Source organism: Lycium barbarum, chromosome 10 (assembly GCF_019175385.1).
Source record: "Lycium barbarum isolate Lr01 chromosome 10, ASM1917538v2, whole genome shotgun sequence".
In the NCBI taxonomy this organism is placed as follows: Eukaryota; Viridiplantae; Streptophyta; class Magnoliopsida; order Solanales; family Solanaceae; genus Lycium; species Lycium barbarum.
In genome coordinates, this window is record NC_083346.1 from 117,221,605 (window position 1) to 117,248,946 (window position 27,342).

Sequence of the window (27,342 nt, forward strand, 5' to 3'; positions counted from 1 at the left end):
AAACAAAAGAACAAAAGAGAAGCATCCAAACAGGAACCGAAAAGGAAAGGAAAGAAAAGGCAAAGGAGAAACAAAAAAACCGAAAAGGCACAAAAACATAAGAGCAACAGAAGTGGAAATTTAATGAAATGAGAGGGGACGGGGTTTGGGGAGGATAGAGTGTACGCAAACCTCTTTAGTATGGGTTTCCACATCAAATTTAAATAATTTATCAGAATAATTGCAGTACTTTACATAAGCTAGGAAGGGGTGATGGATTCACGTGAACCCATACCCCTCCATGTAAATCCGCCCCTGCATGCGCTAAACGCTCGTAAAGTTTAGTACCAGAACTCAATCCATCAAAACTAAAACCGAACCTAACAATACCAGAAGTAGCAGTACCGAAACTACCACAACCTTTCCTGATGCAGATCCTGCTATTCGATCTATCATACAGACCACCGAACTGATGTCACTAACAGACGAATTCAATGCTTTGGCGGACATGTTTTTAACCTGAATATAATAAATATGTCAAATCAAAAGGAAAGGTGCAAAGACAGATCTATTCAGATTAGTGAAGATATAAATTAAATAGAATGGTATTATACAAACCACCTTCATCAAGCGTTCCGATGGTTGTTCAACACTTGACTTGCCAGAATCAGCAGCTGAGCCATTAGCATGTGTACCATCTAGAGGAGTAAACACTGCAAGCAAAGGTGAGGCTGATATCCCAGGAGTATCAATTGCAAGGGATTGGGCAGGTGCAGAAGCAGCAGTAGCTTGCTGATGCATTATATTTCCAGATATGGAATGTGATGCAAGGCCAGCACTAACTTTTTCAGAATCCCCTGGCATTGGAGATGGAGCCAAGGGAGTTGAAGGAGATGGGACAACAAATGGTGAGCTTGCGGATTGGAGAGGAGTCCCCGCTTTGGTAAGAGATGCCAACATATTTTGCTGGTCAATTTGAGGAGAAGGATGTTGGGTAACCTGAGGAGATAGTGCCTGATGGACTTGAGGTGAAGATATTCCCGACTTCAATTGTGGATGATGAGATCCAACACGCTGGCCAACTGACTGCTGTTGCTGTAAAACTCCTGCTTTCATTCCCATTTGCTGCCTCATCTTTAGGTCATTAGCATCAGTCATCTGGTGAAGCTGCGACATCTGGTGGGCTGGCCATTGGGCAGTCTGCTGTTGCTTTGCTTGCTGCAGTTGGATTAACTGCTGTCTATGAAAAATTTGCTGCTGCATCTGCCGCTGGTGGTACTGCTGTCTCAATAGCTGCTGATTCTGCAACATTTGCTGCTCGTGCTGTTTAGGAAGCGACTGTTGCAAGGCGTTTGAATTTTGCTGTAGGGAACCGAAGTTTGCCTGCACAGGGTTCGATCCACTTTGTGAACTTAATGAGCTTATGTTAACTTGTTGAGGACTGTTAACAGGATTCTGTTGTAAAGAGCTGGTAGCCACCTGCTGCAGTGAGTTCAATGAATTACCCTGTCCCAAATCCACACTGGAACCAGGCTGTCCTGTATTTATCATATGTTGCTGAGAGTTGGAAATTGTCCATACGCCAGACAAGGAATTATGTTGCAAGTTGGTGAGATTGTTCTCCTGCATTGCCGCCATGGAACCCTGTACGGGTTGCATTGATGGATTAGTTTGACCATCAAGAGACTGTGGTTGTTGAAGCTGCATGGAAGACTGAGGAAGTTGCCCCTGCAGTGGAGAAGAAGCAGGCTTGCGCGGCCTATTGGAACTAAGAAAGAAACTTATGTGCTTCTCAACCGAAAGCAGTTTCTCCTTGTGAGAAAGTTGAATTTCATGCTTGCTAAGCCGCAAGAAAAGCACAATGCGTTCCAGTGTCATCTTGAACATCTTGAGCTTTTCAATTTGCTCGTTTTGAGGACGCTGAGGAAGAGAATCATGCTTAAAATCCAAAAAAAAAAAATCAGTTTTAGTCACAGTCCTGCTTCTTGCCCTTCACAAAATTTTAAAAGTCATGCTTCAAGTACCTCCCACGGCAAAGAAAAAAGGGAGAAAAACTTAAGAAAGAGTATAAAGAGACAAATAACATAGCTAGCCAGATGCCCACAATTCAACAGAATGTTGACTTAAGTGCTCTTTAAATTCAGATAAATCAAGCCCTTGCCCAAAGGATTAAGGAGGCCTTGATCCCTCCTCCAAAAGGAAAAAAGACTACCATGAAAATGACATATACATCACAGTATCTACCTAGATATGTGCAAATAACTCCTTTTATAGTGTCCACGATCAAACTACTTCACAATCATACACAATGCTTCAACACAGACAAATGATACAGATGCAAGAAATGAAAAGGAATTAACTCCCACTATGACACAACTGTTTCTCAAGATGACAGGAAGGAACCAAAGATGCAAAATTGAGAATTTAGAGTTTTGAGCTTTCTGCATCAGTTCTCAGTTAGATAATATTTTAGGATTACCTATGGGCATATCAAGGAGTTTGTATCAACTATAAATGCCAGAGTATATATGTAAGGAGGAGCTATAATAGGTGTGAGAAACTCGCAAAGAAATAAGAGGAGTTACCAATAACCGAAGATTTATAATATTAATCTGATACCAGTACTTGTTTAACTAGTTATGGATGACCTACCCAATAGAATACAATATGCAGTACACCTTGGTGTGTCAATTGACGAAAGATACATGCTATATGCAAATGATGGTGTGTCAATTGACGAAACTTTCAAGGGAGTCAACCAAAATTTGGAACTATGACGAAGCACTTAGAGGGCAATGGTTTAGGATACATAGAAGAAAGATCATATGATTGCAAGTACTGTCCCCATAACAAGAATGATCTCTGAGAACCATTAACATATCAAATTACATCAAAATCTAGGAACTACAGCATGCTGCACCATACAGCTGGTAGAATTGCTCCAGAAATGATAGTAATAGAATAAAATGTTGATGACATACCTGCTGCATTTTAGTAGCAATTTTCTGGTATAGATCATTGAGCTCTGACAAATACATCTCCTTCATAGACTTTATCTGCATTAAAAAATTTCATTAAGTCAATTGTGCATTTGTCAAGACTGGATTCCCATGTGGATAGGTGATAATTAGATCACCTGTTCAATGCAGTAGAGAACAAACTACAGAATCTTCATGAAAGAACCTTCCAGATTAAAAGGTTAAAAGTGAAGGGGAAGAGGAAGACTACACCTCATTAAAATCCATTTTGCACGACATGTGAGGGTCAATTTCCAAGATGTGATCATAGACCAGACCAGCCAGGAGGAACTCGAATATACTTTTCTACAGTTGGTTGGGAGATATAATATGGTTTAATGAAAATCATCATTTTTTTGTTTTCACTTTACATCTTTATTTCAATGAAGCAAAGTGAGGGGAAACAATGGAATAATACCGATATATTTGGCTTCACAAGTAAAAAAACATGTTGATGTTGTATGCTTATTCTTGGAGAGCTTTAAGTATTCCAACTTAATCCTAGCTAGTAAGCCAAGTCAAGTATTTAAGTAGAAGAAAGTAGAGGGAGGACCCATTATCAATTGCGTTTCGAAGCAGCAAACGACGAGTTTCTCGGTTATCCAAAAAATTGGAAAAACAAATATACCAACTAATACAGATGAATGGGCATCTTTTCACACAGAACAACATTTTCTCATAGCCATATATTCAGGTTAATACTTCTTGCATGAATAGGTTTACCCTTGAAACTAGCAATAAAAAAAATTAGTTTCCCGGAAATAAAGCAAATTAGGGACATACCATGAGGACCCTGACCTGAACTTACGGACATATTACCTCAAGAAGTCAGATAATACATAACAACATTCAACTATCTAGAATCACTTAATCAAAAGAAAAAAATAAATTGTAACAAGTCAATTTATCGAATCTACTTAACTTCTCAATTAGGCCAGTAGAAAATGTAAAGAATTGCTAGAGCTATAACATCGGATTGAGAAGGCCTCAAAATGAAGGGACATAGACAACAAGAATTCATATAGCCTACCCTAACTTGATTGCGGCATAGTTGTTGTTATTGTTGTTTCTTGAGTACTTCACTTCTCAATTGAGAATATATCAATTTCTAACACGTTATCTGTAATGTGCTTAATTTTCTATTTCTTCTACGAATTGGAATACCGTAAAAGTGCCTTGCGGCAAGGGGTATGACCATGAATTTGCTGAACGTTTATTTTGGTAAACCTCCTCTATTACTCCATCAACCACAGGAAGTATTTCACAGCATTCAGCTACTTCTTATATTGTTGTAACCAGTCAGTTTATCAAAATCTACTTCACTTGTCAATTGCCAAAACATCAATTTCCAGCAATTCATCAGTAAATTCCTCAGTTTTCAACACCCTGTGTAGACAAAAATACCATTGGAAAAACCATACCTTTTGGTAAACCTCCTCCTGCCAATCTGCTGCATTTGCATTTCCCGTCTGAGCTGTAGAATCTAAAGATGCTACAAATAAACCGAGAGTTGAGGATAGCACAAATATTGAAGGGCTTGACTCCTTACAGCATTGTGTTGGATATTTAAGTAATATTCGTACTTTTTTTTTTAATTGAGAAACTATATTCATGCACTATAGTTGTCATCCAAATGTCCTTGTGTAAGAAAGTTAAGTTTCTCACTCTAGACCAGGACGACTGGGTATTTGGTAGTATACTAATATTAAGTAAATTTAAAAATACAATAAGATTTTCATTTTTTAATTAAAGATCAAATGCATCTTTCAGATCTCATTCTTTCTGAGTTTCCATGATGGTATGGTTAAGCTGATCAGAACAGCAAGATCACTTGGTGACATTCCACCACTCAAAGACTAGTCATTTTTACTTTAAAAAATGTAAAACAGCGGTTAAAATAGTGTATTAGTAAAAAATGTAAAACAGCGGTTAAAATAGTGTATTAGTCCTATACCTTCACATACAAGGCATGAAAGGCGGAAATATCTAAGAATGAGACCGCTAAAGAATGATTTATGAGACCTAATTGAAAGCTTTAATTAAGAAAAATACATACTTGATGAGGCTTCTGGTGCGGCTCTTTGTGATTGATATAGCTGCTTCTGCTGTTCCATTGCATTCTGCTGTTGAAGCAAGGGAGCTGATGTTTGAAGCCTCTGTTGCATTTCCCTTTGCAATTGATTCGTCTGTTGCTGCAAACCCAAAGGTGGTTGTAACTGTCCTGGTTGTGATTGACTCTGAGACATCATTTGCTGTTGTGCTGGCTGCGACTGCGATTGTTGACCTTGACTTGGTAACAAGGTTGTAGCACCCTGCAGCATTTGTTGTTGTCCAGGAACTTTTGATTGTTGCAACATATGGATAGGGTGCTGATTAGACGTCAAGCCAGAGTTACCAGGTTGTTGACTTCCAGACAACTGTTGCTGCTGGACCCCAGCAATATTACTTTGAGACCCCAACTGCTGCTGATGCATATTTTGAAAGTTGTTTTGCTGATTAAACTGCTGCTGCTGCAGACTGTTATAGTTGTTCTGTTGGCCCACTAGCCTCTGCTGCACATCAGGCATCGGATTCTGTCGGCCCATCAGTTGGTTCTGCGGGAGGTTTGCAACATTTGTCTGTTGTGCAATCAGCTGCTGTTGCTGTTGCTGTTGTTGATGCTGTTGCGCTGGTAAAATTGGTTGCTGTAGCATTGACGATTGTTGTTGATGAAGCATGGGAGCCTGCTGTCTCATAACTGATTGTTGCCGTTGGTGAAGTACAGATTGAGTTGGCTGTTGAACGGTAGACTGTTGATTTTGCTGAAGGTTGGACAAAGAAGTTGATTGCATTGAAGAAGGTTGCATCATAGCTTGCTGAGAAGATTGTGTCTGAGTAGGCTGCAGAAGGTTCTGTTGCTGTTGTTGCTGCTGGTCCTGCAGCTGCTGCTGTTGCTGCATGTGAGATTGCATCAAGGACTGTGATGTGTTTCCCGGCTGAAATTTCTGCTTCATCATCTGCTGCAGCTGCTGCTGGTAAAGATATTGCTGTGTTGTCTGTGATTGCTGCTGTTGCTGTTGAGAAAGAACCTGTTGTTGTCTTCCCTGCATCTGCCTCTGAGAATTAGGAATCATATTGTGAGGCATGCCTTGACCAATGGCACTTCCTACTGAGGTTTGACCAACATTTGGCATAGTTTGCAAATTTGGATTCTGGCCCCTAACATTTTGCATGGCACCCTGCGTCAAATTACTCACAGGAGGAAGTGCGGGAGTCAAACTAGCAGAATTTTGCAGCCCAGTTGATGCCATGTTGTTCTGAATGTTTTGCTGCATCAGCGGTTGTCGTGTTTGATTTTGATTGGCCAGTACAGGAAGTTGCTGTGCTTGGCTGTTAACTTGGGACTGTATGCTGTGGGATCCTACAGAAATGAATCAAAAAGAAACAGTCAAGATGCTTTCAAATAACTAACAAACATAATAACATTAGAAGAAAATACAAACAAGCAGCAAAAGTTAACACGTATTTTGTAGTTTAAGATACGAGAAACAGAAGTCATTGCTTTGTGAAAACTGATTCCATAATACTAAAGAGAACTTTGACTCCGTTACTTATTAGACAATTAAACATTCCAAAATACTAAAGAGAACTTTGACTAAGTTACTTATTATTTAGACAAATAAACAACAGTACGTAGTACTTCAAATGATCAGCTTTTCCTCTGTCCCCCCCTTTTTTTGGGCAGCTAATCTAAAAAAACAGTGGGAATGTAGCAAAAGAGCAGGGGTTGGACTCTGACCTAGAGCACAAACAATACTAACTAGTAGTAGTCACCTAAAATATTATAGATAAGTCAAGGATTAGTACAATGGTTCAAGCTTCTAAAATTTACAGTACCCTTGGTAGCTACAGGAGCAAAAAATTTCAACAGCAGAATGAAGTAATTAGGTTTATATAAAACGTCACGTCAGACAAGATTTGCCTATTTGAAATACAGCACAAGAGATTTCATTGCTCACCTGGGCCAGGGGCACTCTGACCACCATTTGCAGCATTGGGCTGAGATTTTGTCTCCATGGCCAGCATCTTTAAAGATATTTTCCGCAGATAATCTTGCTGCAATATTAGATAAATTTAACTAAAAATGCATACACCATGTCTAAACGACTGGAAAAACGAATGTAAGTTTAGACAAGCAGGAATAACAACGACAACCAAGTGGAGAACAAATTGCATCATTCAACCAATATTTGATTTTTGTTTAGAAACTAATAAAGATAAAAACTAACTAGAAAGCAGGTAAAGTGAACAATGACCTTCACAAGTAAAGAGAAACAAGAGATATGGAAAATAGTGGAATGATTAATATCAAGAAACAATAGTAATTATCTACCACTAATTAATAATGGGTCAAGCAATTAGCCTTGGAATCTTAATTACCACTAACGTCTCTCGACTATTTAGCGGGTTTATCGTAGCTAGTTCTCTCGAATCAAGCTAACAAAAATTAATCACATTCCAATTTTAGGCCACACTTGGGTTCTTCCCATCTCTAGGTTGACCCCATTAGAGGAGGTTTCAAGCCCCAAATCGCGTTAATTAATCTAGCCCAATCCCTAATTTCCTCTCTCGATTTTAATAAAAAATAATAGGGGATGTCCTAGGATTAGCTGCTCCCTTCGGAAAGCAATAGATGCACATGATTAATTACAAAAACTAAAACCCATTCATAAACTAGAAAGCATTTATTTACTACAAAAGCAATTTTTCAATTGGTTTCTTCCCGGTCACTTCTCAATCACATAAACCTATAAAATTGAAACAAACCATAAATGCACTATTTCTTAATTAAACATAACAAAAATCTATGCATAAGAAGAGATAAGTTGGTAAAATACCAACGTATCAGCGTGCAAACAACAACAACAACATACGGGTCGGGGGAGGATAGAGTGTACGCAGACCTTAACCCTACCTCGTAGAGTAGAGAGGTTGTTTCCGAGAGACCCAAGGTTCCTTAGGTGTGCAAAGGCATTAAAAATAGGTCTAGGTTATTTTTATGTGGTGGTTAGTTCTAAAAATTAATGTAATAAATAGATTTTATAAAACTATGTCGGTTAGTCAAATATGAAATTAATTAATTTAATTCCATATAACTTGACTGTATTCATTTGTGTTGACAAATAAGGGCACCGGGCCGCCCTTTTTTGTTGACAAATATAGAGTGAGCATTGAAGAGCTTGGGGAAATATAATTAATATGATACTATAATATTTACGTGTCAATACCAGAATTAACCCTGTTTTTTTGTTCTTATCATCAACTGTAATAGGTAATTTTACATAACAGATCTCATGCTTAAGATGAACTGATACATGTAATATCATGCTTTTCCATTAACCCTCAGGGGTTGGCCTGGTGGTAATTGGCTTGAGCCTTGGGGTTTGCTCCTTGTCAAGGTCTCAAGTTCGAAACCCACTGGGTGCAAACAATTTCTGAGGGTCATCGGACTGGGGTAAAACCCTGAATTACCCGTGGTGCACTTGCGGGAAACTCCTTGCCGAGGGCCTGTGCACCCCCGGGACTAGTCGGGGCTCAAAGAGACCCGGACACCCGGTGCTTAATAAAAAAAATAAAATATCATGCTCTTCCATTTCCCTGTTATAAGAACATTGATGAGAGCAAAAATAAGTGAATCCAATTTTATTTTTTTTAAATGACAGCAATGTCTTAGTAAAAATGCTAAAAAAGTGATTAATGTGTTCATTTAGAAGCGTGAAATTCCACATAAACATAATGGTACGGTACAGACAACCATCGGCATTAGTAATTGAAAGATTTGTCTCGCACTTGAGAAGTTAAGCGGGGCGGTGTAGTGCAGGTTGAAAACAACAAATTATATTTCGCGGCCAGGGCCGGACGGGTTGAAATCTTCGCGGGCTTATGCGGGTTTGCCCCGCAACCGCACCGCTCCTCTCCGCTTGCCATCCGTAAGACAACTTGTCTAGATGAATGCAAGTCTATACAAGCGGGAATAACAACATCAACAAAGTGGATAACAAATTGCATCATTCATGTTGAAAAGTCCCACATAGACTGAAAAAGGGATGGGCGGTTTCCTTATATGGTCTTGGGCAATCCTCCCCTCGTGAATTCAAACAAATCAAAATGAGTTTAGATGACATACCTGACTTGTAGCAGCATTATATATCTTTTCTTCAAACCTTATTGCAATTTTCTTGAGTTCTTGTACGCCTTCTTGCCCAGAGACAGGAAGATGCCTCTTTAAGGTCTCCATTCTATACAACCATATCAACAAAAAATCAGCTTAAACCATTAATAAGATCCCAATCTAGATAAACACTTCTCAAATATGTTAAAAATAATTCCACATTACAACCTGCTACGAAAGGCTAAAACTTGATTTCTCTAAACAATATCAATAGTTATAATCCATCCAATTAAGCACTCAAGTGTGTGGCCTAGTGGTCAATGAAGTGGGTTGAGAACCATGAAGTCTCAGGTTCAAATCCCTCCGGAGACAAAAATACTAGGTGATTTCTTCCCATCTGTCCAACCACTTGTTGCTGGTTAGAGGTGGCAAGTATCCCGTGGAATTACTCGAGGTGCGCCCTAACACCACGGTTATCAAAAAACAAATAATCCATTCAATTAACTCGAGCAGCAACCAATCATTTTGACATATCTAAAAAAAAAAAGGTAAACCACAGCAAGCAAAAGTAGGTTTTCCACTTGAACTAGTTCCTTACCCCTGCCTTTGTGGAGTAAGGCAGGGGTAAGGAACTATAAAACACAAAAGGAACCCTAACCCTAACCCCTAAATTCCAAAATGCAAAATCTTCAACAAAATTATAAACAATTAACAAAAGTTAAATAAAAAAATTACATCTTGTTGACAACCCTTTGACGACAATCGGGTAGTAGTTGAGTTCGCCATTCACCGGAATCCATAGTTCCAGTCGGAGCCCCGGTCGGAGCTCCGGCAACATGACCGGCTTGACCTTGCTGTGGGCCCCCCCAATTATTCCCATCCATTTCAATTTCAAATCAAAATTCCCAAATTTAAAAGAAACAAAATTGACTTTACAAAATTTTGCAACAAATATTGGCCAGATCGTGTTGAATCTCGTCAGAAGTTGAAGGATTTCATATGGATCAATTGGTACGTAGGGTTTTTTTAACGGGTGGGTGAAAGAGTACACTGGATGTAAATGGGCGTGGTAAATGAAATGGAGGGTGAAACGAATCGGGTTTGGGTTTAATGGATCGGGTCCACGTAAATTAATTCATTTAATACGTGGCAGCACGGTAGGGTGAGTGATTACCACGTTTTTATTAAAACTTGGATTTGGATATCCGGAAGGGTAATTAATATCACTTTTTAATATATTAGGTTGTAATAAATTACTGTTAAAGTTTAAGCGTGAAAATGACTTTTAGAGTATAGTTTAAGGGTAAATTATTACTTTTGCCTGGTTAGAACATGTAAGAATGGACAAAAACCATGTTACAATGCAATTTATGTATATTGTATATATATTTGTATGGACTATTCAAGGTTAATTGAGTCCCACAAAGCAGGTAACATAATAAATTGGTACAATGAACCTAAATCAAAAGACTTCGACATATCTAAAGAATAAGATACATATATTCAAAAAGAATTGGAAGGACAATTTTTTTCTAGAGCTCTAACTATATGGCGGTAATGGTGAGAATGGTGGTGGAGGGTGAAAATTTTAGTGATGGAAGAAGGGAGGAGTAAAATGGGTTAGGGGTTATGAGGTGATAATGCCACGTGATATCCACCTCATCAAATGTCAATGTCACGTAGGACACAATATCTAAGGTGGACATCTTTAATGGAGGAGGAGTGTAGTTGGACACAAAGTATAACGAGGGATATATTTGGCCCTTCTCCGGGCTAATGGCATATATGACTCAAAATGATAACGGCGGTGACATTTTTTAGCGCAACTATTAACGAGTAACATGAATGAACCTTTTCTGATAGATCGATGGCATATTTGAGCCTTTCTCGTATATTTTATCTTATACCAAAAAGGGAATTAAAACACAATAAAAATTTATCTGCACCCAGGTATTTATACAAAACTGCACTTCTTTACCATGGTTAAGTAATAAATAAGGTAAAAATGTATACTAATTCATGGTAAAAGTCATAGACAACCCTTAAACTTTTTCACATATTCCTCATGGCTACTTAAACCTAAATTTGTTCTAATTTGACACCTAAACTACTCTGAATATGTAAACCTAAATTTGTTCTAATTTGACACCTAAACTACTCTGAATATGTACCGCATAAGCATCTTTTGCCTACATGGCACCTCATCTGCGCTACACTCAAACTGGGCGCGTGAAGGGCATTTATATATTTACAGGCCAATCAAAAAATAACATGTCAACAAATTAAAAAAAGCCAAAATCTGAATTAAAAAAAAAAAAAAAAAAAAAGGGGGAAAATCCCCTTGTCTTCCCCAAGTCTTCACCGGCCAAATCCCCTCTCGACTGTCCCACGTCACACCTCTTTACCTTCACCGGAAAACGTTAACTAATGAACTACTCATATATACACAAATAGGAGTACCACTCATCATTTTTTTAGCCAAATTTGGGGAAAAAATGAGAGGCAAAAAAAAGAAAACAGATGTGCTATGTGGGGACAGCAACGAAGATCTTTATCTTCATAGTCACAATTCTAATTGTTACTGGTCTTATCTTGGGATTTGGATTACTTAGACATCGCAATCAGAAGAATAGTAACAAATGCTCCGATGATTCTTGTAACCAAAATCAGTATGAAAGCCCCATAGTTGCCAATTTCAGTAATAACCCAGTCTCACCATTACCAATTCCTAATTTACCCCACCCCCACCACCACCGCAGAAGAGAAGTTCATCAGAAAAATAAATATCGAATTGGGTCAAAAAGTTTTTCGGCGAAACTTCATTTTTTCCGGCAATATTAGTACGACTCTGAAGTTATTTTCTTTGAAATTGTCAAAGAACTCAGACCTTAAATAATCCACAACACAAGAAGAGATTTGGTATATATGAGTCTGGGGCTAGCCCATTGTTTCCGGCGAAATTCCACCGTTTCCGGTGAATGGATCAAATGGAATGGAGAAAAAGAATGGGGGATGGCTGGATACATGGGTAGGGGTGTAGTAAAAAAGGTATTTTTATTTTTTATTCACAATTCAATTTTTGAATGATTTTTTTGAGTCCAAATTTCACTTGTTCTCATTTAATTCGTAGTTTTGCCACATCATTCACGAGTGGACTGCACTCTCCTTATATTTTTTCCTGATTGTCAAAATGGTGCTTAGATGGTATAAATTCAAAATAATATAGGTGTCAAATTAAAACAAATTTAGATTTACATAGCCATGAGAAATATGTAGAAAAGTTTAAGCGATTGTTTATGACTTTTGCCTTAATTCATTATAATTCGGTGATGGAAGAGTATGCAAACTCATACATTATTGGTTTGCATAAAAGTCGTGTACCGGTAAGCATTTACTGAGAACACCCTGGCTAGCAAAAAATTCCTTTTCTAAAATATTAGAGAACAACCTTCTTACACTTCTAAATTAAAAAAAAAAAAATCTTAACTTAAGAGATTTAAAAGTTGCAAGAGATTATTAATTTTAAACACGAGGTTTTAAAAGGAAATCGAAGAGATAATTTATATAAAGCACGAGAGATTATTAATAAATTGCTAGAGATCAATTTCTTTAAACAGAGAAAATGGTTTCCTGTGGGCACTTACAATTTGAATGGAGAAATGACTCTTTCAGATATCTTTTGTGTTATTTTCAGATCTCTTACGTATAAAAATGAAAATCTCTTGTAAAATAGACAAAAACTAAAAAAAAAAAAATTAACATTGAATATTTTAAAACAACAACATACCCGTTGTCTCTCAGAAATGAGGTCTGGAGAGGGTAAAATGTACGCAGACTTTACCCTACCTTTATGGGATAAGAAGTCTATTTCTGATAGACCCTCAGCTCGAGAGAAACAAGATTCGAAGCATGATATGAAAAAATAAAAATAAAAAAGTAAACAGATACAGTCGTAGACAGACAGGCAAAACTTGAGAGATCATTAGTAACTGAAAACATTTGGAATAGAACGAGATTATTAATTTTGAACACATGAAATCTCAGAGCAACAAAAAATAATTTATATAAAACAAGAGAGATCATTATTAAACTATGAGATTTATAAATGTCTAGAGATAATTTACTTTACACATTGAAAATCTAAAACAAAGCAAAAGAACTCATTCATATAAAATATGAGCGATCATGACTGACTTGTTACATTACGAATTTTGCTAGTCATAACAATCTCAACTCAAAAGTTTTGAAAGGGGAAAAAAAACATAAGAAGTTATCATCAAATATTTTGTTCTTCTTCAAGCAAAGCAACAAGACAAATTACTCCTAGTGCACGTCTTCTCAATCAAAAGTTGTCCCCAAACGTCGATGTTGGCACAATTGTCTGATCATCTTAGAAACTTTACTTTCCGGAGTAATTCATTTTTTTTCTTTTTTGTTAATCTTAGCCAAAAATGTCTCCGCCTTCTTCAAATGAGTCTCAATTTTCTCTAATCGTTCCTCAACATGCGGTCAGAGGCGTATTAAGAATTTCAAGAGCATGAGTTCACTATATTATCATTATGTTTAATGCTATATTGACAACGACTTGAGGGTGTTCAAGCGGTTCCCATTGCGTGCTAGGTTCGATTCCCATTGACAATATTATTTCTTAAAAAAAAAAAGACTTGACAAGTACACTATAATTAATATTAGGAAATAACTCATATGCCATCGAACTATCAGAAAAGACTCATTCATGCCTCTCGTAAATAGTTGGGCTAAAAAATACCACCGTCGTTACCATTTTGATCAGATATACCATCGAACTATCAGAAAAGACTCATTCATGCCACTCGTTAATAGTTGGGCTAAAAATATCACCGTTGTTACCATTATGGTCAGATATGCCACTACTCACTAAACAAAACTCTAGTACCATCAAATTTTGACCATACCACGTTATAAAATCTGCCAGTGGTAGCTAATGGTTCATAAAAATAGAAAAGACGAAGATTTATATAACAAATGAAAAAAGGCTTAAATATGCCACTGAACTTAACAAATGACTCATATATACCACTGATAAAATTAAGGGTTTAGATGATGCCACGTCAAAATTTGATAGTAGTAGAATTCTGTTAATGAATAATGCCATATATGACTCAAAATGATTGCATTTTTTAGCCCAACTATTAACGAGTGACATGAATAAACCTTTTGTGATAATTCGATGACATATTTGAGCTTTTTCCCTTCACAAAAGAACATTCAGGTTACAATTATTTCTTAACGAATTTTTATATTTCAAAACGATTAATCATTATATCATTATTTAAGAAACCGCACTTTACAAATCAAAGAAAAAATTGAAGGAAAAAAAAGAGTGACCATAAAATAAATATTGAGAAACAACGTGACCTTTGTTTGTAAAAGTGTTGCTGAAGATTGAGAACAACTGCGAGGAGATATTTCTAATTTTTTTTTCAAAAGGATTTTAATACTCAAGAATGAACTAAAAAGAAAAGAACAAAAGAGAAGCATCAAAACAGGAACCAAAAAGGAAAGGAAAGAAAAGGCAAAGGAGAAACAAAAAAACCGAAAAGGCACAAAAACATAAGAGCAACAGAAAAGTGGAAATTTAATGAAATGAGAGGGGACGGGGTTTGGGGAGGATAGTGTACGCAAACCTCTTTAGCATGGGTTTCCACATCAAATTTAAATAATTTATCAGAATAATTGCAGTACTTTACATAAGCTAGGAAGGGGTGATGGATTCACGTGAACCCATACCCCTCCATGTAAATCCGCCCCTGCATGCGCTAAACGCTCGTAAAGTTTAGTACCAGAACTCAATCCATCAAAACTAAAACCGAACCTAACAATACCAGAAGTAGCAGTACCGAAACTACCACAACCTTTCCTGGTGCAGATCCTGCTATTCGATCTATCATACAGACCACCGAACTGATGTCACTAACAGACGAATTCAATGCTTTGGCGGACATGTTTTTAACCTGAATATAATAAATATGTCAAATCAAAAGGAAAGGTGCAAAGACAGATCTATTCAGATTAGCGAAGATATAAATTAAGTAGAATGGTATTATACAAACCACCTTCATCAAGCGTTCCAATGGTTGTTCAACACTTGACTTGCCAGAATCAGCAGCTGAGCCATTAGCATGTGTACCATCTAGAGGAGTAAACACTGCAAGCAAAGGTGAGGCTGATATCCCAGGAGTATCAATTGTAAGGGACTGGGCAGGTGCAGAAGCAGCAGTAGCTTTTTGATGCATTATATTTCCAGATATGGAATGTGATGAGAGGCCAGCACTAACTTTTTCAGAATCCCCTGGCATTGGAGATGGAGCCAAGGGAGTTGAAGGAGATGGGTCAACAAATGGTGAGCTTGCGGATTGGACAGGAGTCCCCGCTTTGGTAAGAGATGCCAACATATTTTGTTGGTCAATTTGAGGAGATGGATGTTGGGTAACCTGAGGCGATAGTGCCTGATGGACTTGAGGTGAAGGTATTCCCGACTTCAATTGCGGATGATGAGATCCAACACGCTGACCAACTGACTGCTGTTGCTGTAAAACTCCTGCTTTCATTCCCATTTGCTGCCTCATCTTTAGGCCATTATCATCAGTCATCTGGTGAAGCTGCGACATCTGGTGGGCTGGCCATTGCGCAGTCTGCTGTTGCATTGCTTGCTGCTGTTGGATTAACTGCTGTCTATGAAAAATTTGCTGCTGCATCTGCCGCTGTTGGTACTGCTGTCTTAATAGCTGCTGATTCTGCAACATTTGCTGCTCGTGCTGTTTAGGAAGCGACTGTTGCAAGGCGTTTGAATTTTGCTGTAGGGAACCGAAGTTTGCCTGCACAGGGTTCGATCCACTTTGTGAACTTAATGAGCTTATGTTAACTTGTTGAGGACTGTTAACAGGATTCTGTTGTAAAGAGCTGGTAGCCACCTGCTGCAGCGAGTTCAATGAATTACCCTGTCCCAAATCCACACTGGAACCAGGCTGTCCTGTATTTATCATATGTTGCTGAGAGTTGGAAATTGTCAATATGCCAGACAAAGAATTATGTTGCAAGTTGGTGAGATTGTTCTCCTGTATTGCCGCCATGGAACCCTGTACGGGTTGCATCGATGGATTAGTTTGACCATCAAGAGACTGTGGTTGTTGAAGCTGCATGGAAGACTGAGGAAGTTGCCCCTGCAGTGGAGAAGAAGCAGGCTTGCGCGGCCTATTGGAACTAAGAAAGAAACTTATGTGCTTCTCAACCGAAAGCAGTTTCTCCTTGTGAGAAAGTTGAATTTCATGCTTGTTAAGCCGCAAGAAAAGCACAATGCGTTCCAGTGTCATCTTGAACATCTTTAGCTTTTCAATTTGCTCGTTTTGAGGACGCTGAGGAAGAGAATCATGCTTAAAAACAGAAAAAAAAATCAGTTTTAGTCAGAGTCCTGCTTCTTGCCCTTTGCAAACTTTTAAAAGTCATGCTTCAAGTACCTCCCACGGCAAAGAAAAAAGGGAGCAAAACTTAAGAAAGAGTATAAAGAGACACATAACATAGCTAGCCAGATGCCCACAATTCAACAGAATAAAGTGCTCTTTAAATTCAGATAAATCAAGCCCCTGCCCAAAGGTTTAAGGAGGCCTTGATCCCTCCCCCAAAAGGAAAAAAGACTACCATCAAAATGACATATACATCACAGTATCTACCTAGATATGTGCAAATAACTCCTTTTATAGTGTCCACGATCAAACTACTTCATAATCATACACAATGCTTCAACACAGACAAATGATACAGATGCAAGAAATGAAAAGGAATTAACTCCCACAATGACACAACTGTTTCTCAAGATGACAGGAAGGAACCAAATATGCAAAATTGAGAATTTAGAGTTTTGAGCTTTCTGCATCAGTTCTCAGCTAGATAATATTCTAGGATTACCTATGGGCATATCAAGGAGTTTGTATCAACTATAAATGCCAGAGTATATATGTAAGGAGGAGCTATAATAGGTGTGAGAAACACGCAAAGAAATAAGAGGAGTTACCAATAACCGAAGATTTATAATATTAATCTGATACCAGTACTTGTTTAACTAGTTATGGATGACCTACCTAATAGAATACAAAATGCAGTACACCTTGGTGTGTCAATTGACGAAAGATACATGCTATATGCAAATGATGGTGTGTCAATTGACGAAACTTTCAAGGGAGTCAACCAAAATTTGGAACTATGACGAAGCACTTAGAGGGCAATGGTTTAGGATAAATAGAAGAAAGATCATATGATTGCAAAGTACTGTCCCCATAACAAGAATGATCTCTGAGAACCATTAACATATCAAATTACATCAAAATCTAGTCAATACAGCATGCTGCACCATACAGCTGGTAGAATTGCTCCAGAAATGATAGTAATAGAATAAAATGTTGATGACATACCTGCTGCACTTTAGTAGCAATTTTCTGGTATAGATCATTGAGCTCTGACAAATACATCTCCTTCATAGACTTTATCTGCATTAAAAAATTTCATTAAATCAGTTGTGCAAATGTCAAGACTGGATTCCCATGTGGATAGGTGATAATTAGATCACCTGTACAATGCAGTAGAGAACACTACAGAATCTTCATGAAAGAACCTTCCAGATTAAAAGGTTAAAAGTGAAGGGGAAGAGGAAGACCACACCTCATTAAAATCCATTTTGCACGACATGTGAGGGTCAATTTCCAAGATGTGATCATAGACCAGACCATCCAGGAGGAACTTGAATATACTTTTCTACAGTTGGTTGGGAGATATAATATGGTTTAATGAAAATCATCATTTTTTTGTTTACACTTTACATCTTTATTTCAATGAAGCAAAGTGAGGGGAAACAATGGAATAATACCGATATATTTGGCTTCACAAGTAAAAAAACATGTTGATGTTGTATGCTTATTCTTGGAGAGCTTTGAGTATTCCAACTTAATCCTAGCTAGTAAGCCAAGTCAAGTATTTAAGTAGAAGAAAGTAGAGGGAGGACCCATTATCAACTGCGTTTCGAAGCAGGAAACGACGAGTTTCTCGGTTATCCAAAAAATTGGAAAAACAAATATACCAACTAATACAGATGAATGGGTATCTTTTCACACAGAACAACATTTTCTCATAGCCATATATTCAGGTTAATACTTCTTGCATGAATAGGTTTACCCTTGAAACTAGCAATAGAAAAAATTAGTTTCCCGGAAATAAAGCAAATTAGGGACATACCATGAGGACCCTGACCCGAACTTACGGACATATTACCTCAAGAAGTCAGATAATATATAACAACATTCAACTATCTAGAATCACTTAATCAAGAGAGAAAAATAAATTGTAACAAGTCAATTTATCGAATCTACTTAACTTCTCAATTAGGCCAGTAGAAAATGTAAAGAATTTCTAGAGCTATAACATCGGATTGAGAAGGCCTCAAAATGAAGGGACATAGACAATAAGAATTCATATAGCCTACCCTAACTTGATTGCGGCATAGTTGTTGTTATTGTTGTTTCTTGAGTACTTCACTTCTCAATTGAGAATATATCAATTTCTAACAAGTTATCTGTAATGTGCTTAATTTTCTATTTCTTCTACGAATTGGAATACCGAAAAAGTGCCTTGCGGCAAGGGGTATGACCATGAATTTTCTGAACGCTTATTTTGGTAAACCTCCTCTATTACTCCATCAACCACAGGAGGTATTTCACAGCATTCAGCTACTTCTTATATTGTTGTAACCAGTCAGTTTATCAAAATCTACTTCACTTGTTGTCAATTGCCAAAACATCAATTTCCAGCAATTCATCAGTAAATTCCTCAGTTTTCAACACCCTCTGTAGATAAAAATACCATTGGAAAAACCATACCTTTTGGTAAACCTCCTCCTGCCAATCAGCTGCATTTGCATCTCCCGTCTGAGCTGTAGAATCTAAAGATGCTACAAATAAACCAAGAGTTGAAGATAGCACAAATATTGAAGGGCTTGACTCCTTACAGCATTGTGTTGGATATTTAAGTAATATTCGTACTTTTTTTAAAAAAAAATTGAGAAACTATATTCATGCACTATAGTTGTCATCCAAATGTCCTTGTGTAAGAATGTTTCTCACTCTAGACCAGGACAACTGGGTATTTGGTAGTATACTAATATTAAGTAAATTTAAAAATACAATAAGATTTTCATCTTTTAATTAAATATCAAATGCATCTTTCAGATCTCATTCTTTCTGAGTTTCCATGATAGTATGGTTAAGCTGATCAGAACAGCAAGATCACATGGTGACATTCCACCACTCAAAGACTAGTCATTTTTACTTTAAAAAATGTAAAACAGCGGTTAAAAGTGTATTAGTCCCATACCTCCACATACAAGGCATGAAAGGCGGAAATATCTAAGAATGAGACGGCTAAAGAATGATTTATGAGACCTAATTGAAAGCTTTAATAAAGAAAAATACATACTTGATGAGGCTTCTGGTACGGCTCTTTGTGATTGATATAGCTGCTTCTGCTGTTCCATTGCATTCTGCTGTTGAAGCAAGGGAGCTGATGTTTGAAGCCTCTGTTGCATTTCCCTTTGCAATTGATTCGTCTGTTGCTGCAAACCCAAAGGTGGTTGTAACTGTGCTGGTTGTGATTGACTCTGAGACATCATTTGCTGTTGTGCTGGCTGCGACTGCGATTGTTGACCTTGACTTGGTAACAAGGTTGTAGCACCCTGCAGCATTTGTTGTTGTCCAGGAACTTTTGATTGTTGAAACATAAGGGTAGGGTGCTGATTAGACGTCAAGCCAGAGTTACCAGGTTGTTGACTTCCAGATAACTGTTGCAGCTGGACCCCAGCAATATTACTTTGAGACCCCAACTGCTGCTGATGCATATTTTGAAAGTTATTTTGCTGATTAAACTGCTGCTGCTGCTGCAGACTGTTATAGTTGTTCTGTTGGCCCACTAGGCTCTGCTGCACATCAGGCATCGGATTCTGTTGGCCCATCAGTTGGTTCTGCTGGAGGTTTGCAACATTTGTCTGTTGTGCAATCAGCTGCTGTTGCTGTTGCTGTTGCTGTTGTTGTTGTTGATGCAGTTGCGCTGGTAAAATTGGTTGCTGTAGCATTGACGATTGTTGTTGATGAAGCATGGGAGCCTGCTGTCTCATAACTGATTGTTGCCGTTGGTGAAGTACAGATTGAGTTGACTGTTGAACGGTAGACTGTTGATTTTGCTTAAGGTTGGACAAAGAAGTTGATTGCATTAAAGAAGGTTGCATCATAGCTTGCTGAGAAGATTGTGTCTGAGTAGGCTGTAGAAGGTTCTGTTGCTGTTGTTGCTGCTGCTGCTGTTGCTGCATGTGAGATTGCATCAAGGACTGTGACGTGTTTCTCGGCGGAAATTTCTGCTTCATCATCTGCTGCTGCTGCTGCTGGTAAAGATATTGCGGTGTTGTCTGTGATTGCTGCTGTTGCTGTTGAGAAAGAACCTGTTGTTGTCTTCCCTGCATCTGCCTCTGAGAATTAGGAACCATATTGGGAGGCATGCCTTGACCAATGGCACTTCCTACTGAGTTTTGACCAACATTTGGCATAGTTTGCAAATTTGGATTCTGGCCTCCAGCATTTTGCATGGTACCCTGCGTCAAATTACTCACAGGAGGAAGTGCGGGAGTCAAACTAGCAGAATTTTGCGGCCCAGTTGATGCCATGTTGTTCTGAATGTTTTGCTGCATCAGTGGTTGTCGTGTTTGATTTTGATTGGCCAGTCCAAGAAGTTGCTGTGCTTGGCTGTTAACTTGGGACTGTATGCTGTGGGATCCTACAGAAACGAATCAAAAAGAAACAGTCAAGATGCTTTCAAATAACTAGCAAACATAATAACATTAGAAGAAAATACAAACAAGCAGCAAAAGTTAACACGTATTTTGTAGTTTAAGATACGAGAAACAGAAGTCATTGCTTTGTGAAAACTGATTCCATAATACTAAAGAGAACTTTGACTCCGTTACTTATTAGACAATTAAACATTCCAAAATACTAAAGAGAACTTTGACTAAGTTACTTATTATTTAGACAAATAAACAACAGTACGTAGTACTTCAAATGATCAGCTTTTCCTCTGTCCCCCCATTTTTTTGGGTAGCTAATCTAAAAAAAACAGTGGGAATGTAGAGAAAGAGCAGGGGTTGGACTCTGACCTAGAGCACAAACAATACTAACTAGTAGTAGTCACCTAAAATATTATACAATGGTTCAAGCTTCTAAAATTTACAGTACCCTTTGTAACTACAGGAGCAAAAAATTTCAACAACAGAATGAAGTAATTAGGTTTATATAAAACGTCATGTCAGACAAGATTTGCGTATTTGAAATACAGCACAAGAGATTCCATTACTCACCTGGGCCAGGGGCACTCTGACCACCATTTGCAGCATTGGGCTGAGATTTTGTCTCCCTGTTCAGCATCTTTGAAGATATTTTCCGCAGATAATCTTGCTGCAATATTAGATAAATTTAACTAAAAATGCATACACCATGTCTAAACGACTGGAAAAACGAATGTAAGTTTATACAAGCACGAATAACAACGACAACCAAGTGGAGAACAAATTGCATCATTCAACCAATATTTGATTTTTGTTTAGAAACTAATAAAGATAAAAACTAGCTAGAAAGCAGGTAAAGTGAACAATGACCTTCATCACAAGTAAAGAGAAACAAGAGATATGGAAAATAGTGGAATGATTAATATCAAGAAACGATAGTAATTATCTACCACTAATTAATAATGGGTCAAGCAATTAGCCTTGGAATCTTAATTACCACTAACGTCTTCGACTATTTAGCGGGTTTATCTTAGCTAGTTCTCTCGAATCAAGCTAACAAAAATTAATCACATTCCAATTTTAGGCCACACTTAGGTTCTTCCCATCTCTAGGTTGACCCCATTAGATGAGGTTTCAAGCCCCAAATCGCATTAATTAATCTAGCCCAATCCCTAATTTCCTATCTCGAGTTTAATAAAAAATAATAGGGGATGTCCTAGGATTAGCTACTCCCTGCGGAATGCAATTGATGCACATGATTAATTAGAAAAACTAAAACCCATTCATAAACTAGAAAGCATTTATTTACTACAAAAGCAATTTTTCACTTGGTTTCTTCCCGGTCACTTCTCAATCACATAAACCTATAAAATTGAAATAAACCATAAATGCACTATTTTCTTAATTAAACATAACAAAAATCTATGCATAAAGAAGAGATAAGTTGGTAAAACGTATTTAGCGTGCAAACAACAATAACAACATACGGGTCGGGGGAGGATAGAGTGTACGCAGACCTTAACCCTACCTCGTAGAGTAGAGAGGTTGTTTCCGAGAGACCCACGGTTCCTTAGGTGTGAAAAGGCATTAAAAATTAGATCTAGGTTATTTTTATGTGGTGGTTAGTTCTAAAAATTAATGTAATAAATAGATTTTATAAAACTATGTCGGTTAGTCAAATCTGAAATTAATTAATTTAATTCCATATAACTTGACTGTATTCATTTGTGTTGACAAATAAGGGCACTGGGCCGCCCTTTTTTTTGTTGACAAATATAGACTGAGCATTGAAGAGCTTGGGGAAATATAATTAATATGATACTATAATATTTACGTGTCAATACCAGAATAAACCCTTTTTTTTTTCTTATCATCACTGTAATAGGTAATTTTACACAACAGATCTCATGCTTAAGATGAACTGATACATATAATATCATGCTCTTCCATTTCCCTGTTATAAAAACATTGATGAGAGCAAAAATAAGTGAATCCAATTTTATTTTTTTTAAATGACACCAATGTCTTAGTAAAAATGCTAAAAAAGTGATTAATGTGTTCATTTAGAAGCGTGAAATTCCACATAAACATAATGGTACAGTACAGACAACCATCGGCATTAGTAATTGAAAGATTTGTCTCGCACTTGAGAAGTTAAGCGGGGTGGTGTAGTGCAGGTTGAAAACAACAAATTATGTTTTGCGGGGCAGGGCCGGACTGGTTGAAATCTTCGCGGGCTTATGCGGGTTTGCCCCGCAACCGCACCGCTCCTCTCCGCTTGCCATCCCTAAGACAACTTGTCTAGATGACTGGAAAGATGAATGCAAGTCTTTACAAGCGGGAATAACAACATCAACAAAGTGGAGAACAAATTGCATCATTCATGTTGAAAAGTCCCACATCGACTGAAAAAGGGATGGGCGGTTTCCTTATATGGTCTTGGGCAATCCTCCCCTCGTGAATTCAAACAAATCGAAATGAGTTTAGATTACATACCTGACTTGTAGCAGCATTATATATCTTTTCTTCAAACCTTATTGCAATTTTCTTGAGTTCTTGTACGCCTTCTTGCCCAGAGACAGGAAGATGCCTCTTTAAGGTCTCCATTCTATACAACCATATCAACCAAAAATCAGCTTAAACCATTAATAAGATCCCAATCTAGATAAACACTTCTCAAATATGTTAAAAATAATTCCACATTACGCCCAGCTACGAAAGACTAAAACTTGATTTCTCCAAACAATATCAATAGTTATAATCCATCCAATTAACCACCCAAGGGTGTGGCCTAGTGGTCAATGAAGTGGGTTGAGAACCACGAAGTCTCAGGTTCAAATCCCTACGGAGACAAAAATACTAGGTGATTTCTTCCCATATGTCCAAGCACTTGTTGCTGGTTGGAGGTGGCAGGTATCCCGTCGAATTACTCGAGGTGCGCCCCGACACCACGGTTATCAAAAAACAAATAATCCATCCAATTAACTCGAGCAGCAACCAATCATTTTGACATATCTAAAAAAATAAAAAGTAAACAACAGCGAGTAAAAGTAGGTTTTCCACTTGAACTAGTTCCTTACCCCTACCTTTGTGGGGTAGAGAGGTTTTTTCCGCTAGACCCTCGACTCAAAAGAAAAGAAGAATTCGAAGGCAGGGTTGCAAGAAATTTAAGACGCCAAAATAATAGGATACAATCAAATGAAGTGACAGATAGTAATAATATATACTAAAGAACGACAAAACCACTCGATTACTAAATAATACTACTAATAAGGAGAACGAAAGACTAAAACTTGTTTTCCCTAAAGAACATCAGTAGATATAATCCAATTAACTCTAGCAGCAACCAATCATTTCAACATATCTAAACAAAAAAAAAAAAAAAACACAGAGTAAAAGCAGGTTTTCCACTTGAACTGATTACCTTGGTCTTGGTCTTGGTCACTACCCAGTGTAATCCCACAATAGTGGGGTCTGGGGAGGGTAAGATGTACGCAGCCTTACCCCTACCTGGGTAGGGAGGCTGTTTCCGATTGACCCTCGGCAACCCTCCTCCTTTATCCGGGCTTGGGACTGGCAATGTGAGCGAGCTCACACAGGCGGAGTTCTTGAACTGATTACCTAAATTGGAAATATCTACCAATTACCCCACCCAGTAAAACTAACAGCATTCCCACCAATTAGTTTAAAAGCTGGAAATAACAAGTCTCAAAATTGACTTATCAATACTTCTACCTAACTGATAAAACACAAAGGAACCCTAAAAGAACAAGTTCACATACAAAATTAAATAATTCTGACTAACTAGTTAATCTCACAAAACCAATAAACCACAAAAGCAACCCTAACCCTAACCCTAACCCCAAATTCCAAAATGCAAAATCGTATAACAAATTAAAAAAAAAAAAACAATTAACAAGTTCACAAAAATTAACTAAAAATTACATCTTGTTAACAATCCTTTGACGAGAATCGGGTAATAGTTGAGTCCGCCATTCACCGGAATCCATAGCTCCAGTCGGAGCCCCGGTCGGAGCTCCGGCAACATCACCGGCTTGACCTTGTTGTGGGCCCCTCCAATTATTCCCATCCATTTCAATTTCAAATCAAAATTCCCAAATTTAAAAGAAACAAAATTGATGTTACAAATTTTTTTCAATGAGAATAAAGAATCATCATAGATTATAAGGAAAATTGACAAAGTCGCAGTATTATTTTATTAAATAATCGTATGTGTAGACTTAGGTTGAGATTGGGTGTTGTGTCGGCCTTTTAAATATTGCCTGATTAACATCTACGTGTCGGTATCTGATGTGTCCAGCCGCCTTTTGAGTCAGATATGTTTGGCTATTTGATTATCTCAAGTCTCAACTAGTATAATGGAAGTAAGTTTTTAAGATCGTTCATAAGTTACACTGCTTAAATTTGTTAGGAGCAAAAATGCCATTTTTTTAAAATGGTATTTTCCTGTATAAGTAATTTTTTTGCTTGTTTGTGATCTTCATTTACCAAAAAGTTGGCGGACTTGTTTGTCTCTCTTCAAATGTGAATAATAATCGCGTTGGTGATTTTCGACGGGTATATATAATCTTCGATAATTGTTCTTAAAGGATAAAGTAGCATGTCGTCCCGTTTAATAAGCTTGACAACAAGTAGGCAGTCTGTTTCCACTTTGAATTCTCTACATGATCTTCTTGTTTTTGCTAATTGTAGTCGTATTTAATTCTCTATAATTTTGTGGTGAGAATTGAGATTGGTCTCGTCTTACCTGAATATCTTATCTAAAAATTCCTACCTGAATATCTTCTCTAAAAATTCCGCCAAAAGTAGCAGCTCTTGTTTGTGTCTTCACGCTTCATTAGTATTCAATTTAAGCTTTCTTGTACAGTAGGAGATCAAGCGATTAATTTAACTTGTCTAACTACAACATTTTTTAAGGAAAGACCTCGAGTTTCCTAGCATAATCTCTAATAAGGTTGTATATAAGTTCTGTCGGTAGACATATGTTCTCAATCAAATTTCTATTTTTTTAATGTGTTAATTTGGACTATCGTGTAATATAAAATTTTCATTTTAGTTTTTGATCTGCTAGTTGTTGACACCCAATTTTGTCCCGTCTCTCTGCCAAAATACCTATTTTTAAGCTTCTAATATTTTTGGAAAAAAAATAAAAAATATATATTATGTTTACTATAATTATTAGCCTCTTATCAATACCGCCATTGTATCATTCTATCAATTATTATTATTTACCGTATTTTATTATTATTATTATTATTATTCACAATTTTTATCATTTCGGCATTTTACCAGCTTACGCGCACGCATCGCATTTATCTTTGCATAATTAAATAAAAAGTATTTATTTTAGTGCGGATTTTCGAAGAAAAAATAATATATATTATTACACGGCTATCATAACACCATATGATCTTATTACCCGAGTCTAATAATCACACATTTTTTGGTATTAAGTAATATTTTGTCACCTTCGGTATATTCATTAATTAAATGGGTCTTTTATTCAAATTTAAAGCCAAACTATTTCTTGCACTCGGTCCGCATTTTGACTTACCGGACTCCAAATTAAAGCCCGATTGACTCTTGGTAATTTTAGGACTAGTCCATATCCCTTGTCTCAATTTTTTAGAATAATCCATGTTTAATTTACTGGTCCGTTCTTTTAATACCCAGTCTAAAATTTGACCCGGTCCACAAATGGACCGGGTCCAATTCATTTTTCAGCTGAATAAGGAAACCCTTTTAGGGTTTCCCCATCACTTTCCTCCTTATCACCGCCGCACCCCCTCCCTTTCTCTCCCTTTCCCTTTCTCCCTCTTCCACCTCATCGCCGTCAATTATCACCACCATCACCACCATCGTCACCTCTACACCACCATCTCCCCATCGTTCTCTTCCTCCCCTTCATCCTAAAACCTAGCCGCCGCACACCCTTCCCACTGATTCTCTCTCCCACGCCTCCACTACACCCCTGACACCCCACTTCCCTCTGCTCCCTTTGTCTCCCATCTCCCCCACGTTACCTTCTGTCACTCCACTTCACCTTGTCTCCACCCACGCCTCTGACTACACCACGTGACCTCACCTGCCATATCCACCACGCCTTCCTGTTCCCCACGCCACTGTTGCCCCCACTTCGACGCTGTCCCCGTTTCCTCTTTCTTTTTTCAATACAAAGGTCAAAAGACCTATAAATGGTGGTAGGGTTGAATCGAAAAGGGAGGATTTTTGGATTCACAAAGTTTCCCAAGAACAAATTTTGTTTAGCTGCAGAAATCCCCTAAAGTTTTGAGTTTCTTTTAATCGCTTCAAATTCACGT

General features: G+C 37.6%; 2 protein-coding genes across 9 annotated transcripts; both read right to left on the reverse strand.

Moving 5' to 3' along the window:
• Positions 1-174: 174 nt before the first annotated feature.
• On the reverse strand, positions 175-10,222 carry LOC132614061 (mediator of RNA polymerase II transcription subunit 15a-like). Of its 4 annotated transcripts, XM_060328423.1 has the most exons (9): positions 9,883-10,222; positions 9,163-9,274; positions 6,995-7,091; positions 5,053-6,396; positions 4,418-4,488; positions 2,961-3,035; positions 1,459-1,917; positions 598-1,362; positions 175-498 (listed from the first exon to the last, which is right to left on the reverse strand). In XM_060328423.1, exons 1-9 carry the CDS (start codon positions 10,029-10,031, stop codon positions 334-336), a joined length of 3,237 nt encoding a protein of 1,078 aa, XP_060184406.1. In that variant the 5' UTR covers positions 10,032-10,222; the 3' UTR covers positions 175-333. The 4 variants fall into 4 exon arrangements, with proteins under 4 accessions (XP_060184406.1, XP_060184405.1, XP_060184403.1 ...); XM_060328422.1 differs by having other exon boundaries at positions 598-1,917; positions 4,418-4,479; positions 9,883-10,221; XM_060328420.1 differs by having other exon boundaries at positions 598-1,917; positions 9,883-10,221.
• Positions 10,223-14,816: 4,594 nt separating this feature from the next.
• LOC132614107 (mediator of RNA polymerase II transcription subunit 15a-like) lies at positions 14,817-25,258 on the reverse strand. Of its 5 annotated transcripts, XM_060328472.1 has the most exons (9): positions 24,947-25,258; positions 23,498-23,609; positions 21,575-21,671; positions 19,648-20,994; positions 19,053-19,123; positions 17,595-17,669; positions 16,101-16,559; positions 15,240-16,004; positions 14,817-15,140 (listed from the first exon to the last, which is right to left on the reverse strand). In XM_060328472.1, the coding sequence occupies exons 1-9, from the start codon at positions 25,093-25,095 to the stop codon at positions 14,976-14,978; spliced, it is 3,240 nt and encodes a 1,079-aa protein (XP_060184455.1). In that variant the 5' UTR covers positions 25,096-25,258; the 3' UTR covers positions 14,817-14,975. The 5 variants fall into 5 exon arrangements, with proteins under 5 accessions (XP_060184455.1, XP_060184454.1, XP_060184452.1 ...); XM_060328471.1 differs by having other exon boundaries at positions 15,240-16,559; positions 19,053-19,114; positions 24,947-25,256; XM_060328469.1 differs by having other exon boundaries at positions 15,240-16,559; positions 24,947-25,256.
• Between the last annotated feature and the right edge of the window lie 2,084 nt (positions 25,259-27,342).